The 21,234-nt window shown below is 38.8% G+C and overlaps 1 protein-coding gene across 4 annotated transcripts in view; it reads right to left on the bottom strand.

Moving 5' to 3' along the window:
- Positions 1 to 21,234, bottom strand: part of Slx4ip (SLX4 interacting protein) — a 175,587-nt gene that overhangs the window by 24,487 nt on the left and 129,866 nt on the right. For all 4 annotated transcript variants that reach the window (XM_052724668.1, XM_052724666.1, XM_052724669.1 and 1 more), the window contains one exon: positions 247 to 324. In XM_052724668.1, coding sequence (XP_052580628.1) covers positions 247 to 324 — 78 coding nt within the window. The remainder of the gene's footprint in view (positions 1 to 246; positions 325 to 21,234) is intronic.

Here is a 21,234-nt window from a genome sequence, read left to right as displayed (position 1 = left end):
CATTGAGTCACTTTTGAAACCCAATGAAAATGTTGTGATGCACCAAGAAAGTAAAGTGCACTGTGGTCCAGTTCTCTGTTTCCATGGTCAGTAAGCAGTATGAATGGAACATGAGGCATCACATGTGCTCTGAAATACTAAATGAAGTAGACACAGAGCAAATAGGAATATTTATTCTCTCATTTTCAATCCTCTTTTGGACAAATTGATTATGTAAATGTCTAATCCAAGAAATCGGATTCTTACCTGTATTCTGTGAGCTCTGAATACAGCGAAGGTGTATCCCTCTCTTGAGGAAATAGGCTGTGATCTGAAAGCCAAAACCTGTAATATGAAAGTGACATAAGATTAGAAATTAGATTATAAATCTGTCTGAATTCCAGAGACCCTGCCCAATGCACGTCACACAATATGCACTCAATAATTAACAAATAAAAGAATAAAAGAAGTAACAGAGGCCTCACATGAGTGGGGAGAACTTATCATGCTGGGTCTGCTAAGAGGCCAGGCCAAAACACCTGGCATGGTCCTAAGTCTGTGAAGTGGCTCAGTCACTTCATCTGTAAAATGGAACAAATGAGGAGGTCTAACATGTCTGAAAATGAATGATTTCAGATGAATGATAAATTAAGTCTAAACTGATGCATAGATAGATCTCAGCCACCTGCTAATGTCCACTACTTATCATTAAAAGAATAGTTTAATTTTTACTCAAAATGAGTATACTTTGTAAATAAGTTACTCCTTAGTTCAAGTGTAGTCACATCTTTGTAAAGGATGAGACATAAGAAATACTGCATGAGTTCAAAACAAAACATCAACAATGTGCATCCTGCTGAACTTCCAACTCACCAGAACAGACAGAAAAAAAGACTGCAAATACATGAGACAACTGGCAATCTCATTTGTTGTTGATAGAAGTACAAATGGGTACAACCATTTTGAAGGAGTACTTAACACCTAATGCTGAACTTCCACAAATACGTGTATTTCTATTATAACATTCTTCAAAATGGTCTCAAACTAGAGCCAAAGTGGAGATCCATCAAGAGTAGAATGTTTTGAAATGATGATACATTGTGAAATATTCTATTTCCTTTGAAAGTGTGCAAGCTATAGCTACTGCATAAACTCTGCTCCAAACAGAGAATCTAATCTGTGAAGTGAAGCCATTGCCATGGATTCATCCGAGTTCTGAGCACTTGCCTGCCTTTCCCCTCCTTTCTTTGGTCCCTTCCTCCAGTTTCCCTTGGGTCATAAAACACTGGGTTGACTTTTCCTGAAAAGGTCAAGTAACAGTGCTTCACAGTCCTGAGAGAGGGTGAGAGTTTCCCGGCACTGAGACAACCCAGAAAGCTGCTAAGCCTTCAAGACAGAGAGACTGAGAACCATTAAAACCTCCGCAGGGAAATCAAGAACCTTCTATCTTTAACTTCATGACAAAGGTTTTCTGAAACCATGTGTATAGTTAAAACACAACCAAAGAAGTTTCCTCTTCTAGATTTACTGCCCATCCTACCACCCTACAAGCAGGCTCAGGACACAGGAAAGCACAGACTTGATGTTCTGTCTAAACATGCAATGGCTTTGACAGCACAATTACTTCAGTCATGCAGATTGTGAAATGACAGCGACATCCACGAAAGGATAATCTCCAGATTTACAGCAATCACATATATTTTCCCGACACAGTAAAAATCAGATTGTATTTCAGTCATATTGCTTGCTTCTGCTAAGTTGTTAAAATATGTACAAGGTTGGCATTTCTCTGAGTGCTTTAAACAAGTGTTTCATTCTTTAGGTCACTGAGAAGATAGATGTTACCTCCGTATCTGTTTATTTGCTTTACTGTCAGTGGAGGAGTGGTTATAGGAGAGGAATCAGCAGCAATTTGGAACTCAAGAACACATCAAAATTTAGAAGTAAATTTTCACATAATTATTTATGAGTCTACAAAGGACTAAACAAGGAAGAAAATTAGCCTTTGCTAGTCTGCAGGTCTAAGGAATTAAGATGCTGATGGCATGTTCAAAATTTCAAATTCTTCCTGATAAAAATCTGAGCAACAGAAAGTTATAACCAGGAAGGAGCCAAATGTAAAGGTGATCCTGAAAGCCACTGCTCTGTGTTCATGAAGCCTGTTACCTGGAGGATAGCACCAACTCTGATAAAGAAACTCACGCCAAACAATAAAGCTCCAATATAATGCCTCCTTCTACAGAAAATAATACAAGGCATATGCCAAGTGGTTTGTTACCAAAATCACTAGGACAGAACCTGGCCCCATGCACCTGTGTCTCCTGAGAGAGAATTATGTCCAGGAATTACTCCTAAAGTGGCTTGTATTATTAGTAGTCTTGGGAATTGCAGCCTAATAGTCCTTTAAATGAAACATTAAGTTTAACATGTTAAAAAGAGAGAGAGAGAGGGAGGGAGATTTGCACCTGTTTAACCTAATTCCACTGGTTATATGAAACTTTATTGTTTAAAGAGAGATTAAACACAAAAGGTACTTGTGACAGTTCTTAAGGCAAACTAAACTTGATATATAAACACAGAAAATTACTGCCACTGAACATACTGAGCTGAAATGCTTTGGAGATGTATTGCATTTCCATAGATAATGTGGAGGGATAAACTACTACACTGCTATCTTTGTTCTTAATGAAATTGAGTTTACAGAGTTTAACTGGCCACTGAGGTTTTAAACTTACTCAGGGTTAAACCAAGGCTTCAACATTATATGACAAAGAATCCAGGGGGGTCTCTTTCTTCCTTACTCAGCACCATCTCCCAGCTTCCTACACTTCGGTTCTAAATGCAGAAAATCAAGTTAGGTTCTCAGTCTTTGTCAGAGAAGTTTCTCATTACAGCAGGCTGTGATTCATACAGAGACTCATAACTGGTAGAATTACCAAGAAGAGAGGATGGTAGAGTGCTTGGCTCTAAATGGGTCATTGATATCACCCTTTCCAAAGTTTAGAATTATGGAAGAGAGGAAGGAAAGACTGGAAGAGACAGAGGAAGGGAAAGTGCTTTGCAAAAAGGCATCTGGTCATGACATGGCTATGACACTCAGAAACACTCACTAGATCTGCAGTTACCTGTACAAGATTGAGCCAATCATCATTTTATCATGAAATGGGGAAGAGCACATGAGGCCCCACTCCTTCCTGAAAAATTACAAACACTTAGTAGTGTTGGGGAAAGTGTAGATGTAACCAACCGTCTTATCAAATAAGAAACACAGAGCCGATTCAGAGAAGAAAGCCAAGAGGTCAGAGCTAAGAGCCTCACCCTTCCTGATTCAGGGATCCTCTTCAGCCAAGAGAGCTCTCCGAAAAAAGGGTCCTCTTCCTGTGTGTATGACTTTCTATACTCTAGCTGTTCTGCCTTCTCATTGGTTGTAAACCGAAACATGTGACTGCCTCATCACGGCCTGAATGTACTGCCCTCCATGTCCTTAAAGGCGTGCGCCACCGCCTCGCACTTGCTATGGCTCTAATAGCTCTGACCCCCAGACAACTTTATTTATTAACATACAATTAAAATCACATTTCAGTACAAGTAAAATACCACAGGAAAGAGCTGTCACCTTCTTCTGTGGTGTAGCCACTGGTAGGTTGTCCTATGCTCCAGAAAATAACTTTCTACCCATGCTCATGAAAGCAACTCTAACAAGCTCAGTGGGTAACACACAGAGAAGAAATTGAAGTAGGAGGGGGACTTGCTGGGAAGGATTTCAGCTGCAAAAGGAGTTGGGGAAGACAGATGGTGATGGGAGGGTGGTGAAATGACTGAAATTCACTGTACAAATGAACAAAACTGCCAAAGAACAAAACATATAGATTAAAAAGCCTTGTCCGGAGACTGGAGAAGATACATAAGTAGAAACTGTGTTCTACTTCAAAACCATCTGGCAATTATCCTCTAAGATCATTAGGCACCAGCAAATCACACTGTGGTAGTCTGTCTTCTCACTGACTATTGTGACCTTCTTCTACTAGGGATCATTGTCTTTAGATTTTGGAAGAACCAGAAACTTGAGGGAAGGGGATGCCTTTGTAATGGAAGTCTTTTTCCATCACAAGTCCCTAGCTATGTCCATTCCTAGATATAATTTATATTTCTCAGTTAATTAATGCCATATGATTGCCCAATACTAGAAAGTACATTTTTCTCTACCTCTAGGCAGCTCCCAAGGACTTCAATCTTCTACTTCTTGCATTTCATTCTTGATAAAGAACTGATGTACTTCTCTATCCTACAAATAGCATCCAACTCCCCACTAAAGGCTCAAATGAGGACCAGTTACTACAAACTTTCTACTGGGCTTCACTGGTTGTTCAAAAAGGTATACAGATTCTTGAGAAACAAGGATACTTTGTCTTAAACTGTTCCATTACATCTTTATTAGAAATAAGGAGACTCAAGGATGAAGAGATGGTTCACAAGAATGGTCTCTAAGCCACTTGCTAGTAACCTTGCTCTCTGAAAGTTCTTGAGCTGGGGCTCCGCAGTTCAAGTTGCCTTCAGCACTGTCTTCATACTCCTACAAACATGGCCCATTCAGCCCCACTTAAAAAACATTTGACTGCTTTTCTAATCCAATGTCCCAAAATCTTCCATATTCTTCCAACCAACAGCACGGGTAGGCCTGCAACAACAATATGCCACTCCCTGTTAACAATTTCTGTCTTAGTGACTGTTCTATTGCTGTGAAGAGACACCATGACCAAGGCAACTCTTATAAGAGAAAGCATTTAATTGTGGTCTCACTTACAGTTTCATAGGTTTAGGCCATTATCATCACAGCAGAGAACATGGCAACATGCAGGAAGGCCTGGTGCTAGAGAAGTAGTTGAGACCTACATCCTGATTCACAGGAGTGAGTGTATGTGGGGGGTGGGGGGGCGTAGAGACAGACAGACACTGAGCAAGACTGAGCCTGGGCCTGACATGGGCTTCACAGCAATAGAACAGTAACTAAAACAATCATTTTAAAAGAATGGCCACTTACTATTATATTTATCATTATAGTTATTATAGTTCATAGTGCCATAGTCACTGAGAGAAAACAGTCTCTTGAATTAATATGAACCTATTCAGCCTCATTAGCTTTTCAGTGGACTCACAGCCAAAATGACTTGAGAATCCCTGCAGTTGCCAAGAGAAGTTGGTAGAACAGTGTGTAACACAGAAGTTCCACCTTCAAACTGTTCTGGGACCATATATGGGGGAAGCTGGGAATAATGTCTCTGTGTGCCCTGCTGAGTTGATGAGATGGTATGGCTGGTTCCTTATGGGCTCTACCCATCTACTACATGTTCTCTTCAAGCAAAGCCTCCTCCCAAAGCACAAGGCAAGTTCAGGAAGATACGAATCCTTCAAACATCTCTCACTGAAAGAACTTCATTTGATCAGATGACTATAAAAACTTCAAGTATCCAGAAAATCAAAACGAGTGCCAAAAAGTCCCCCAACTCCACCATCTAGACTCAGTAATGCATAATGACTCATCTTTTATCATATTTCACATACATATTTTCTAAACCATGTCAAAATAAGTTAGACATCATGAAGACTTGCTTTCCTAATATGTGACTATGGGCTCTAAGCAATGAGGAGCATCTGCTTTATTACCTACATATTATAGATTGAGTACCCTGAACCTGAAAATTCAAACTGCCTCAAAATCTGAAAATCTTTGATCACTGACATGACAATCAGAAAGTTGCACATTTTGGAGCACTGCAGAGTGCTAATTTTTAAACGAGGAATATTTACACAATGAAGTCTATATAAAAACTCTCAAATCCAAAAAACTCTGGAAACCTGTTAACACATCTAGTCCCACAAATTTCAGATAATGAACACAAAACCTACAATATTGTAGTTGAGCAGACAGCTCAGACAGCTAGCCTAAATTCAATTTTCTCCAACTGTCCAAAAATATAGACCACCTATTTTCCTCCAAATTGGGATCCAACCAAAGATCATGCACTTTAACAGATATATTCTCTGATACTTCCTTTAATCTTAAGTAATATTCCTCCCCACTCTCACTTTTATTACTACAAACTTAAAAACTGATTGATCTATCCTTGTGAACCATTTTTAAAATTACATGTACTATTTATTTTTGGTGTCGGTGGGCCTGCTCACTGTGAGCTTGTGGAAGTCAGGAAAAAACGTGTGGGAGTTGGTCATCAGGCTTGGTGGCAGGTTACTTCAGCCCCTGCTAAGTCATCTTAAGAGAATACCCCAATTCTAGATTTGAGCTTACAAGAAAAAAAATCTCAGCTGCATTTTTTTCTAGTTTGCATGGTCTTTTAGAATGCCAGAAAAATAAAACTTCTGAGTTCTCTAACTGTCTAAGGATTCTGTGTGTACAAACCAGAGCTATAATTGCAGTTCAAAGACTAGACAGTTTAGTTCTACTAAAATGATGTCAAAGAAATCAATGGTACAATTGTAGATAACTAGCATTTTGACAAAGGTAGGCTCACTGAAGGGTGGAGTGTGGTCTCCTTGGTATTAGGAGAGACTGCTGTGTGCTGTTACAGAGGAAACTGTGTGCCAGCACACACACGGGAAGGTTTCTGGTCTGAAGCCAGAAGGAAGAGCCTGCTGTCCATTTGATAACTTGGTTGTGACTGAGTAAGAGAACAAGAAGAACAATGCTGATGCTGAGCAAGCACTGACAGTATCTTGTGGACTAGATCAGAAACACAGAGAAATTAGAGAGTATTTGTGTTATACCTAGTTCATTTAGAAAAGCAAGTGTACAACTCATCACTTCCTAAACCACATCTATTCAGAAAGTCACACATATCCTCATAAGAAGGACTAAGATAGAAAAGGTAAAGAAATTACAAGCTTGATACTGTCCATTGAAACATAACAAGGAACTGTGAGGCATGGGGCCATGTGAAGCTTGTCATGGGCTTGCATATTACCTATACTATGGCTGGAGACAGGGATTTCGTGGGAACTAAGACTCAAGAGTTCTGTCATAAACTTAAGAATATGTATACAGGATCCTAGACCAAGATGGCAACTGAGAAACAATTTAGATTGACAGGTGGAATATTTGGTTCTAGGCTGAAAATTTATCTATTAACCAAGACATTTAGAGACTTCGAAAAAGTTTCCTTGAGAAAACATTTCACATCCTTAAACAATGATAACTCTAAACTTTGTACTGAAAGTTACATCTATTTGATGCCAAAATAAATGGAGCAAGTAGGTTAGTTTCATGCAAACAAACAAGCAAACAAAAAAACCTTAAGTTGAAGGAAATAATTGAGGCCAGACTTCCTGTTTAAAAATCAGATTCGCTACCTCCCACCCTGCTGGCCTTGCTGGCCCACCAGCAATTGCTAACATGGAATGGAAAGCTTTTTTAGACTAGTCAAAATCTCATTCTTTCCTTTTTCACTTTTTGTTTTTTTCCAGACAGGATTTCTCTGTGTAGCCCTAGCTGTCCTGGAACTCGCTCTGTAGATCACACTGGCTTTGAACTCAGAGATCTGCCTGCCTCTGCCTCCCAAGTGCTAGGATAGACAAACTAAGAGATTATTACCCTAGATCTTTTCTTCATATGCATTTTCTGCTTTGTTTAATAAAAGAAACAGATTTTTGATAAACCTTCTGAATGAGGTGGCTGGTTACTTGAACTGCTAGCTGTTCGAGCACACCCCTCAGGAATAGCACCCCTCTGGGGCCTTCCTGTTTTGCAGAAAGTCTATTCCAACTTTTGACATTCTAGCGCCACGTATAAAGAAAGAGAAAGGTTCCCGAACCTCCCAACAGGACTATAAAATCACAGTACAAGACAGAACCCTGACAAGCATCTTGCCCACTTCCTGACGGCTGGTAAGGATATATAAAACAAACCAGAAAACAAAAACAATCTGAAACACTAGGTGAGAGGATGCTGTACCTATATACATGCAACTGCATCCTTCCTTAGCACCCAAATCTAGGTGATAAACTACATGCCTACAAGGCAAAACAGGCACTAGAAAAAGGGTTGAAATCTGCTGAGAAAGCCAAAGAACACCAACCTCTTGTTTAAAGGTGACACAGGCTATTCAACTCCAGCTACCAGCTGCCATTAGAAACCTAAGACTTGAGTATCAGAAAAACCACTAATCTGAACTTTTATATAAAAACTATTCATACTTTAAACTGGAAAGAAATTCAAACTTAAAATACAGTGGATAGTCCAGATAAAATTTTGTGATGTGCAGCACAACCTGGTGCTGCCAGTTTGGTGTCTCTGTATTAATTCTTCACACCAGGGAAGCCTGCAGTTTGGTGTCTTTGGCAGAGCCTAAGGAAAGTTGGCTGGTTTCAAATGCTGTGATAGGTAGCATTCAGCTCTGATTTAATCATTTATTCTAACCTAAAAAAAACCTCCAGGCACAGGGCACGCATATCTATGTGTAATTTGTCTTTCTGTGTAATTTGTCTTTCTGACTCTATTCTAAAGCCCCAACATGAAAGATACATGGATCTTAGCTTCTACTTTTTACATTTGTATGTTTCTGTGGGAGTGACTATGAGTACAGAAAAAGGATCATGAGGGGGAAAGGTGCCAGGAAGAGAGACAGGGTAATAGAACTCACAGGACAAAAAAAAAAAAAAAAAAAAAAAAAAATGTGGAATAGGAGCAGTGTGAATTGGGGGTTGAGGGTGAGGAGAGGAGCAGAGAGAGGACCAACCAAGACAAAGCATGTGTGGAAATGCCAGGAGGAAACCTGTTATTTTATATGCTACTTTTTTTTAAAAAAAGAAATAACCACACAATAAATTTTTTTCAACTCTGTTAAAAAGAAAACTCAATGTTCTTGATCATGTTGGCACACATCTGTAACCTCAGCCCTTAGGAGCAAGGAAGATGTGCAACTGAATGCTATCCTAGGCTATACAGTGAATTCAAGGCCATTCTGAGCTCTGGAGCAAGGCCCTATCTGAGTAAATAAATATCTCACTGTTATTTCTCCATATCCCTTCACATCCCATGTGTGATTTACTTATTTTATATTGCATTTATTTGTTTTTTTAACTAAAGGGGGTGGAGTACATGCCACCATGTATGTGGAGAACAGAGGACAACTTGCAGAATAGATTCTTTCCTTCTCCTGTGTGGGTACCAGGTAACAAACTTAGGTTTTCATCAGGATTGGCTGCAGGTACTTTATCTGCTGAGCTATCCACAGCCCGGCATTGTTTTATTTAAGACTGCATCAAGTCTGGCAATGAACTCCAATGCTCTTACTGCCACCTCCCAATGCTGATGTGCACAACTACACCTGCCTAACAATGTCCTTTAGGCAGTGGACAACAGGCAGTGACTACTGTTTGTGTGTCTTGAGATAAGGTCTTTCTAAGTAGCTCAGGCTGGATCATCTTACGATAATCTTGCCTCAGCCTCCTGAGTGCTGAGAATACAAGCATGTGCCAACATATCCCAGATCAGTGCTATTCCAATGTAATTCACATTGTACACATAATGTCACAGATGGGAAGTTCAATATCAGATAGAAGGCCCACATTGACCCACAATCTCAGTTCTGTCATGCATGCCCCTTTTCTGCATTCCTTTACAATTACCTAAACTTTCTTTGTAGCAAGTCTTAATGTAGTAGAGCAAATTCTTCTATTGCTTCTCAATATTATTTTCTTCTTTATCAATAACACTTGTTATTCCTGGCCTTCTGTCTTTTCATTTAGCTTGTCAAAATACATGAAAAAAAAATCCGTTTGGACATTTGATTTAAAAGACCCTAAATCATATAAAGATCAATTTCAAGAAAACTAACATTTTTCCAATAAAATTCATTACAAATTTAACATGGTAAAACTCCTGATCATTTTCAAGAGCTTTAATGTTTTTCCAAATAGGTGAAAACGAGTTTTGTGCAATTATTATACTGCTTTGATTATTATAGAATTACTAAGCCTAATAATGAACATTATATGGGATTCTCTGGGTATAACATGACCATTGCAATCCTGAGTTTTCAGCAGCTTTCATTACCTACGCAGATCCATACAACACCGACTAAGGTTCCATCACAGATGTGGGTACGGTCTCATACAGAACATTCTTCTTCAGGATATAATCATAAAATTTACTGAAAAACTTTTTAGTTCCATTGTTTTCAACTGTGGTTTTCATCCCTTGTCTTACTCTTTGGCTTGAGATTTCTAGTAGACCAATGAATATTGCTGCTAGCAGGCTTATATCTGACATTCTCAATTATGAAGTAAATACTTTGTGTTAGCTTGAGACAGTTTTATATAGTTCAGGCTGGCCTTGAATTTGAAATCCTCTTGCCCCAGGATCCCCAAAGCTTGGATTATAAACATATATATGTCACCATACCCAGATCCACATTGACCCCTTCCCCATGCCAATAAAAACTTTCAGTATTTTACCAAAGATACTCTTGCAGATTGTTCCTGTAAACAAATAAACAACAAATTTACCTTAGATGCACTAATTCTAACTAATTGATTTTTTATTGCATTTTATGCCAATTTCAGAAAGTCACATAACTGCTCTGTTAGATAACTGGATAGATAATGCCTAATAGCCTAATCCAGTACTTTCTTCAGTTTGTTTGAATGTTAAGCCTGTAACAGCCAACTACTCCCACTGCTGAAGGAGGGCTCTCCGAACCACTTCTGATCTGGAGTACTATATCATTCAGGAATTAGTCTATGCTTAAATGAAATCCATTAAGTTGACTATTGTTTCAAGCTTTTAACAAAGCCAAGTGGGAGAAAGTGAGTTTCATCAGCACTCATAGGAAAATGACAAATGGACACACATATAAGGGACACCAGACACAGAATCAAAGATAGGCCTGGTGATTACCTCAATATGTACAGAGGTATGCGTGGTGATGAGAGTTTCACCTTTGTGAACACATCATAAATAAATCATAGTTTACTAGAAACATGAAGATTTGATAAGATAATGAATAAAACTTTAGAGAAGGATTAATAAGTATTCTGGGTGACTCTATTTAGAAGGCAAAACAGAATAGATTTCAGGAGAGAAGTCACACTGGGGGATATACTGAGAAAAATCTGACCAAAAGGTAAGACAGATCCACAGCCGAGCACAAGGGGTATTTGGTAATATTCTTGACATAGTTTCAGTGGAGAAGGTATGAAAGAGGATACCAGAGTGGCTCCAGAAAGGCAAACATCTGTGTCAGGAATTTAGTGGAGATGAGAAGCAGAACACAACCCTGGGCTTTGGGGAACCACTAAACATAAAGGAATGGCACAATGTAGTTCTTTCACACCACAGTTCTGTGTTCACTTCCTGGTCCTGGGCCTCTTGCTTTCTGACTTTCTCTTGCCATTTAGATAGTCTGTCTTCTCCCCTACATTTGCTCTTCAGCATCTGGCTGTTAAGAACATGTCTCTCAATTCTATCACTGTCATTTAGATTTTCAATTCCATCTTAGGAGGTGTGGGGTCCTCTTCCTGGTCCTAATGCATTCACTGTTCAAATCATGGATAGCATGACTAAACACTTCCCAAGTTGATCACCTCTTCTACTTTCTCTTCAGTTACTAAATAAACTATTATCATGTTCAGATAAGCATTTACTAGTCTAGAGTCTCTTCAGTTCCCAGTTGTGGGTCCATGGTGCCTATCTATATCACCTGTGGAATGTGAATTTTCATAGTAGATGAGGCATATATGGCATATGAGATATATAGCCAGGCAGCTATACTCTTTAAAGAGCTCCAGGGAATTTGGATGCAGAGTCAGTTTGGAAGTCAATGAGTTCTAAATATTATCATGCTGATTTACAAGATGTCACAAATAAATTAATGAGAGTCTTGTTAGAGTAATGGTGGTACTTCACAGAATTCTTGGAAAATAAAAAAAGATACACAACCTGTCTGTGAAAATAAGAGATGCATTACCCTAGTTCCTTAAACAGATACAAACAGATCTTTGGCAGGGTTTCTATAGCAAAGTGAAGGGGCACTAGGAGAAAGGCAATTTCTAAGGCACCCAAGGCTCAAACTCCCCAGGTAACTCAGGAGACATTAATGCATATTAGCTTAGTCATCGCCACACCTCTTGACAAATTCTCTTGACAATGAGAATGGGTCTCATACCTTCTTTGTTTTCCCTTCCTTTAAAAAAAAAGAAGACATAAAAACCACATAGTCTTCAGTTTTATCTTCTACAAGTTCTTAAGAGTTCATATAAAATGTGTCACGATTATTTTAAGATTATAGACACACAATGCCTTAAATCAGATCTCATGCAGATTCAGACTGATCAAGGAACTACAGCTTTTCTCCAAACAACTATCTTAACTTTTTTTTTTTTTTTTTTTTTTTTTTTTAAAGACAAGATCTTACTATTCAACCTTGGCTAGACTAAATTCACTATGTAGACTAGGCTGGTCTTGAACTCACAGAGATATCTGCCTGTCTCTGCCTCCAGAGTGCTGGGATCAAAGGTGTCTATCACCACGCACAGCCTACTTTGTTATTCCTATCTTAGCTACCTATTTAGACAATTTTCAGAAAGAGTTATAAGGGTGTTGTTATAATTTTGTTTTGCTTAAACAGTATGGTTCATTAGCAATATAAATAAAAGTGAACATATCTAAAATACTAATTAATAAAAAAATCATAGAGCAGAAACTGCATCTTCACTAAATATACATTGTTAGAATGAAATTAAGAAGTGCTATTACCAGAAATCAGAGGTTGCTGGATGAGATACAATAGGAAAAGCTCCCCAACTATCACCCAGTATTCTTTTTTTTTTTTTTTAAGATTTACTTATTTATTATGTATACAGCATGTATGACCAGAAGAGGACACCAGACCTCATTACAGATGGTTGTGAGCCACCATGTGGTTGCTGGGAATTGAACTCAGGACCTCTGGAAGAGCAGTCAGTGCTCTTAACCTCTGAGCCATTTCTCTAGCCCCCCCAGTATTCTTAATCAAGGATAAAGACCCAATGCCAACAGGACTTCAATTCCATTTAGACTGTGGTACTGTCAGTAGGTATACAATACCAGAAATGGGAAAATATGTCAGTATGCCACACTGACACAGATAGCCAAATCCAAACCTGAGAAATTGCAGGACGTTAGACCTGCTTTCTTAGTAAATACATAAGGAAACAAAAGAAAACTGGAAGAGGAATGGATATTAGAGAGGTTCATTTATTGCAAAGAGACGCATCCAACTGTACGGATAAATGGCTCAACCTTATTTGCATCTTGATTTCAATAACCCAACTCTGAAAGGATTGAGACATTCAGAAATCTGAAGATGGATGAGAGAGTAAAATTACAAACTTTGTGGGCTTTTCATTTGCAGAAGGTTTTTCACATAGCATAGGCTGGCCTCAAGCTCCTTATGCAGCTGAAGTTGGCCTTGAACTCCCAACCCTCCTTCCACCACCTTCCAGGAGTGGGATTACAGGCATGCAGCACCACACCCAGCTCAACTTCCTTTTGTAAAATTAGCACTTTGATCATTTTTGTTTGTTTTTTTTTAGAGCTATTTATGTTGAGGCATTTATACATGAAAAAATATTCTAAGTCTTATATTAAAACAATCTCAAGGAGGGGAGGGAAAAGTAGAGGGGGTTATAAATGAAACGGCATTGGCTATACAAGAAAAAAATGATGTAGATAATAAGTGGGGGTTTATTATATGATTCTATTTTTGTATACAACTAAAATTTTTGGTAAGTTTAACAAATGAAAGAGGGTTTTAAATAACATCATGTGGTGAAAATATTCAAGGACTAAAGATGGTGTGTTTCTTCTCTAAGTATTTGTGTTCATAAAGCCCTCTCATTCAAAGTTTCAGAATATAAATCATGATTGAAACTTGCTTCTATAGGTAATTTTCTAAGACTGAAAATAGTATTTAACAAGGAATGCACAGTTATCTTCTACTCTGTTGCAATTTTTTTCTAAGTAGATAACAATAATCCCAAGGAAACATAAACAAAAATGCTCTGAGAGGTAATTAAAAAGCTCGCACCTTCCCAAAGCCTCCAGTGAGGAAGCTACTGCAGGATAAGAATGGGACTTCAGCTTAGCTAAGTCTTCCAGAACTCATTCAGCTTCACCTGCGAATATTGACACCCAGGAGACTCATCAGTCACACCTGATACCTATGGGTAACTAATGCACATTTCTGCACAGGAAGACCCTGACTATAGGAAGGATCTCTTTCCCTGCACTGATTTGGCAAAAACAGAATAATCCAAACCAACAAACTTATGGAAGTTTTCATCTAAGACCCTAGAGAAACAGTTTATTTGTAAGACTAATAGCACTTTTCAAACTATTAAAACATTACTTGTTTATAACAATTTAAAATTACATTTTCAATGACCAGGTTAAAATAGACACACTCTCTCTCCCCATCTCTCTGTCTCGTGTGTGTGTGTGTGTGTGTGTGTGTGTGTGTGTGTGTGTGTGAGAGAGAGAGAGAGAGAGAGAGAGAGAGAGAGAGAGAAGGAGAGAGAGACAGAGACAGAGAGGGAGAGAGATTTATGTATGCTATGTATGCTACATATGCATACTCATGCACCAAAATAAAAACATTAAAAGGAAATGAATAACAAAGAGGTACTTAGGGGAATTAAACACACACACACACATGTGATTCAAAAAAGATTTACTCAACACACACACAAACACACACGTGCACACAAATAAATACACACACACACACACACACACACACACAGTCTGTGGCCAGTGAGATGGCTCATGAAGTAAAGGGGCTTACTAATAAGCCTAGCAATCTGAGTTCAATTCCTGTAACCCACATAGTGGAAGTAGAAATTGACTCCTCTACAGGAGCTCCTGGCAGACACTCATCAATGTGTGTTCAAGTATATGTGGCAGACAGAGAAGGACATCAGGTGTCCTACTCTATCACTCTCCACTTTATTCCCGATACAAATCTCTCATTGGACCTGCAGCTGGGCTGGTAACCTACAAGCCTCAGTGATCCTACTGTCTTTGTCTCAAAGGAGACTTGGGTATTCAGATCCAATTCAGGTCTTCATGTTTACAAAGAGAGAGTCACTCTCCAGCCTCCAAACAGACTCTTGAGCTAAACAGAAAACAGCAGTCTGACCCTGCTAGGAGGAAAAAAAAGTCTTAAAAGAATGGAAAGAGTCTGTAAGATGGCTCCGGCAGGTAAAGGCACTTGTTCATCCCCCGCACCCCTTTCTGTGTGTGTTTTTTTTCAAACATCTTTAAATGAATGGGAAGTTGATTTTAGGGTAATTCTGTAATGCAACAATGAATAAGTCAGTGTAATACTGGCAGGGCAGCTACAAAGAAATCTAGACCGGAGTCCAGAAGCAAGCGCATACATTTACTATCAATTGCTTTTCAATAAAGCAGTCAAGAATTAAATGAAGTTAGAATCATCTCTGTAACAAGTGGTACTAAGATATCTGCATATCCATCTGCCAAAGGATGATGTATTGTTGGTTTTCTTCTTTCTCTTTGGGGGCCTGCCACTCAGCTCCCAAATAAATACATGGAGACTTATTTATGAATGCCTGGCCTTAGCTTGGCTTATTTCTAGCCAGCTTTTCTAACTTAAATTACCCTGTTTCTCTTTAACTACGTTTTTGCCTCTGGGCTTTTTACCTTTCTTTATTCTATATATCTTTCTTTCCTTCTTACTCCATGGCTGGCTGTGTGGCTGGGTAACTGGTCTCTGGGGTCCTCCTCTCCTTCTCCTTTTCTCACTCCTCACTCTCTTCCCTAGATTTCTCCTCCTACTTATATTCTCAGCCTGGCAGCCTGGCAGCCTCGCCTATCCTTTCTCCTGCCTAGCTATTGGATGTTCAGCTCTTTATTAGACCAATCAGGTGTTTTAGGCAGGCAAAGTAACACAGCTTTACAGAGTTAAACAAATGCAACATAAAAGAATGCAACACATCTTTGCATCATTAAACAAATATTCTACAGCAAAAATGAATGTAACACATTCCTCAATAATTATGTTAAATCCACCACTTCATACAAAATTTAGAATTAACTAAACAGCTTAAAGACCCATTTACAAAAGGTAAACCTATAAAACATTTAGAAAAAAATAAAACTTTGTGACCTAGAACTATATAATATTCTTAGATATGAAGTCCATAGCCTGATAAAGATAGAGTAATGTGCATATAATCAAAGTTCAAAACTATGAAGAGAGAAGACAACTCAAGGAGAAAAGGCTTCACATCATCTATGTGATAAGACCACTTGAAATGGAAATGGATCTGGACAGGCATTTTTCTAAATAAAATATTAAGTGGTCAATAAATACTCAAATGGAGGGTTATCATCACTAGCCATCAGGAGATGGAAATACAAACCTCTATGAGATGCTATTTCATACCCGCTATGATGGGTATAATCAAAATGTCTGTAACAAGTGCTGGTGGGAATATGGAGAAAAATGATACTGGTACAAACACAGAATAGTGTAGCTACTAGGAATAGTCTGTACTTTCCTTAATATATTAACCACATACATAAAAAAAATAACCTCAAATCTCATACCTAGGTATACACCCATGAGAAATGAAAAGATATCCACTCAAAAACCTATATACATGTAGTTAATAACCATAATAGCTGTGGCTGAGAAGCAGAGCACTAGTGTAGCATTTAAAGAACCCTATGCTCCATTCTCAGGGTTGGGGAGAGAGAGAGGAGAGAGAGAGAGAGAGAGAAAGAGAGAGAGAGAGAGAGAGAGAGAGGAGGAGGAGGAGGAGGAGGAGGAGGAGGAAGAAGAAGAAGAAGAAGAAGAAGAAGAAGAAGAAGAAGAAGAAGAAGAAGAAGAAGATTAATTATAAAAAGGAAACTGAAATTGTCCATCAATTGATTCATAGATAAAATGTGGTACAATCACTGGATGGAACAGTATCTGCCAATTAAAAGGCAATGGGGTAGGTAGGCTGAAAAGAGTGCTGGCTCATTAAAGTGTTTGTTGTGCAAGCTTGGAGAATTGAGCTTAAACTCCAGACTCCATCTAAAAAACAAAACAAAAAGTTGGTTCTCTCCTTCCACCAGGGGTTCCAGTGAGTGAACTGAGAACATCTGGCTTACAAAAGCATTTCTCCCTGCTGAGCCATTTCACTGACCTAACCTGTTTCTTGGAGAAGGAGTCTCTCACTGGCCTAGAGTTGGTCAAGAAAGCTGGGCTGACTGGCCACTAAGTCCCAATGATCTGCCTGACTGCCCTCCCCATTGCTGACATCTGCAAGCATGGAGTCTGCCACACCGTCTGTTTTTTTTTTTTTTTTTCAGGTGGATTCTCCCAAAGCAACAAATACGATTTAATTAAAATTGTTCTCAAAAACCAAACAGAACTAAGGTAGAAGGGCACCTGAGAAACATAAGCACGACATGAGAAGTTGACCTCTGGTTTCCAAAGGCATGCATAATTATACACACACACACACACACACACACACACACACACACACACACACACACACACACAAATGAAGTTATGACTGGACATATACAACATGAATGGATTTTAAAGGTACAGTGCTTAGTGACAGAAGCCAGTTACAAAGAACCACATGGTGTGTGATTCTATTCCATGAAATGTTCAGGTCAGCACAGTAAACTAGTTCTTGCTTAGGGATAGGGATAGAAGGTGTATCAGCAGAAAATGGGTGAAACTGCTAATTTGTCCAGGGCTCCTTAATGCAGTGATGAAATGTTGCACATATCTGATACTACAATAAAAAAATGGGAAAAAATTCTTCAGCTGAATGAATGGGAACTGCTAGTGTTCCTTTTTCTTAATCCCCTGAAATAGTTACAACTGATTTCTTCTACAGCAACACGATGGCTCAGTGAGTAAAGGCCCAAGGATGTAAGCCCAGAACTCAGGTACTGAAGTGAGGAGACAATTAACTCTACAAAGTTGTTCTCTCACCTCCAAATGCATGCCATGGCAAGCGCCCAGAACAAACCCCTCCATACACCCAATAATAGAGACAGAGAGAAAGAGACAGACAGAAAGAGAATTTCCTCTAATTGAAAATACCAAGCCAGGAGTAAGTGGTGAATGCCTTTAATACCAGCACTCAGGAGGCAAAGGCAGGTGGATCTCTGTGAGTTCGAGGCCAGCCTGGTCTATAAAGCGAGTTTAAATATGGCATGAGCCTTTGAGGTATGAATACTGAAGGCTTCCTTGCCCAGTGACCAGTTTAACCATTCTCTTGAATCACTAGAATGCTATATACAATGGAGCCACCCAAGACAGGTGGCCTACTTTTCACTTTTCTAAAAGGTTAGCGAAGAAAAGATTCAATTAACTAAAAATGAGGGGTATATGGAAAGGTTTCCTAGTAAGAGGATGATTTATAAACTACACTCTGATTAAAATATATTTTACTAATGAAAGGGTAAATTCATACAATGCAAAAATCTCCCCAAAGTTCACATTACCTCCAAGGGAAGCTCAGAGCTTTTACTTCCAAACAGATCCTAAAGAGAAAGATTTGCTAACTATTTCAAAAATGTTTTCTATTTAAGAGAAACGTTTACAAGTCAATCTTGTAAATAATGAGAATGTTGTTCTCCCCAAGGGAGTTTTTCTACTTCAGTGTTTCTAAGAATACACAGGGTTAAAACCATGTAAAACAGATTTTCTCACAGTTGGGGAGAGCAAACCACCACAAATAGGAAACCAAACAGCTAGAGGGTCAAGACACTAGACTTCCAGGTCAGACTTCTGGTTGCAATTAAGCAAAATTCCTGCAAATATTTGTAAGGAAATCATATTTTGGGTGTCCACTTTCAAGGCTTGCAACTTTAATTTTCTTTAGTAGTAACTTATATGGCAGATTCTACATACACATAAACATACTCATTGAATACAGAAACATAATTCATATATTTACTTGAACACACATTACCTATGACCCTAGGAATGGAATTTGATTGATCTTAGCTTAAAACTTGAAACATCTCTTCTAAGTAATCATCCCCTCCCTACCCATTTTGAGACAAGGTCTCATGTATCCTAGGCTGGTCTTGAACTCACTATAGAGCTAAGGATGACCTTGCATTTATTTTCCTATCTCCATCTCCTAAGTGCTAGGAAGACAAGCACATACCATCACACCTGGTATATGTAGCAGTGGGCACTGAGTCCAGGGCTTTCTTTATGCTAGACAAGTACTCTACCAGCTGAGCTATAGGCCGGTCCCGGCATTCACTTTTTCACGCTTGAGATTATGTGAAGTGTTTTTGCTGGTGCTCTTTGTTATTTTTCAATAACAATGTAGACAGAACTTTTCTAAGGTGGTTCACAAAATAGATTAGACCAAGTCTCCACCAAGTTATGGTTTGTAATAAAATAGTTTTAAGAACTGGAAACTGATAGTTCTGGCACTCGGTGATGAAAACACAGTGGCAGAACAGCAAATGGGTTATTCTCATCTGCTGTGTAAAAGTAAAGAGCCACAGACCTTGCATCTAGTTGTCAGCATTAAAAATGGTGACATTTCTAGTTAATGATGGCTGTCACATGGCTACACATGCAGCTCAGTGGTACAGTACATGCCCAGCATGTGTAAAGTACTAGTTGATCCTCAACATGCCTAGACAGCCCTATCATAATTAGAAATACAACAACAAAAACAAAAAGGTCCCTAAATGAAAAGGTTTTTTTGTTTTGTGTTTTGGGTCCCATTTCTGTGTCAATTTATAAGCTGGAAACTTTCTCTTCCACTACTCTTCCTTACAATTTTAGCAGATATGAGTGCTAACCAGTTCAACTGACTCCTACGAGTGGCATGGCTTTGGAAAATCTAGTAATAAATCATTGGTTCGCATGTGGTGAAGGGCAGGCCTCTCAGTCAACTGTACAACTCCTCTGTAAACATTCTTAGAAACCAGTGTTTGACAAAAAAGAGCCTTGTAGCATCTAAGACTCATGGAGGCTTTGGTAGAGTCACTGAGGATTTTCCAGTTCCAAGACATGTAGCAATTTAAGAGCAAAATGTCCAGTTATATAAGTGATCAGATTTAAGCAGACACAAAAGTAACATGGGACTAATCACAAGAGCTCCAGCAAAAGTAACGTGGGACTTGAATCACTACAAACATCCCAGCAGGATTGGCACCACAACTTGAAACTCAGCAAAAGCAACATCAATTTTGTTTCAAAAAGTGTCTGTGATGCTCAGGCTGAGTTCAGGGAAGAAGGGCCGTGGGAGGGAAAACAGCAGTCCACTTACTGGCCAGTGAGGTCATTCTAATATAAAGTCTACACTGACAGCCAAAGCACTGTCTCAAGTGGGACAATAAAGCATTCCACGTGTTGAAAAGAATAATGTTTTGTTCAGAGAATTTTCTTTGAGCACTTTTGTATTGTATTTTGTATAAAATGAAGTCAACAAAGGATGAGGCATCTGCAACTCTGCACTATCCCTCCCTATCAGGTGACTATAACAGGTGGGACCATTACTCTTCTGAGTTTCGTTTGCTTTCCATACATTATAGTAAGTGGTGAACACCATGTCCCCTGCCTTGAGAAAGCAAAGCATCTTGAGCTGTCACTGCTGCTTTAGCATGCTTTTAGTAAAATGTCTGAAACTTCAAGTTCTACAAATTGCCCATTCTTGGAAGAATAATCCCTGCTGATGCTGCAGTAACATTCACGAGAGGGCTTATAGGCACTTACTTTCATTATTTTCCTTTTAAGTTTTTTGTGTGTGGATGAAAGCTTAGAAAATGTTTTGATTGAGTACATTATAGGGAAAAATGTAAATAATAACCAAAGCTATTTAAACACATGTATAAAAAGAAAGCATATGCTTCTATTATGTTCTATGACAGACTAGGGAAATTCATTTCAATCCTGAAGTGGCTGTGGACAGAAAAAACAATGTGTAAAAGTTGAGAATATTTAACAGAGCAGGTAACTGAAAATGTGCTGTTCTGGCTTATTATTCAGAAAACCACACAAGTGACCATTTCCTCCTTTTTCAGTCCTCCCCTGCTCATGAGAATCAGAAACTGCCTACACTCCCTCTTTCTGTGACTGAAGTATACTTCCATTCCTGCTCTGGGTGTGCACGCAGAGCTCTACTTGTGGGGGCTGAATCTCACAAGAATTGATGATAAAAATCATATCTATCAAAGTCCTGTGTTTGTTGAGATGT

This window comes from Peromyscus californicus, unplaced genomic scaffold (assembly GCF_007827085.1).
Source record: "Peromyscus californicus insignis strain IS unplaced genomic scaffold, ASM782708v3 Scaffold_7__1_contigs__length_154581171, whole genome shotgun sequence".
Classification (NCBI taxonomy): Eukaryota; Metazoa; Chordata; class Mammalia; order Rodentia; family Cricetidae; genus Peromyscus; species Peromyscus californicus.
This window is presented reverse-complemented; position numbering and strand designations above follow the sequence as displayed.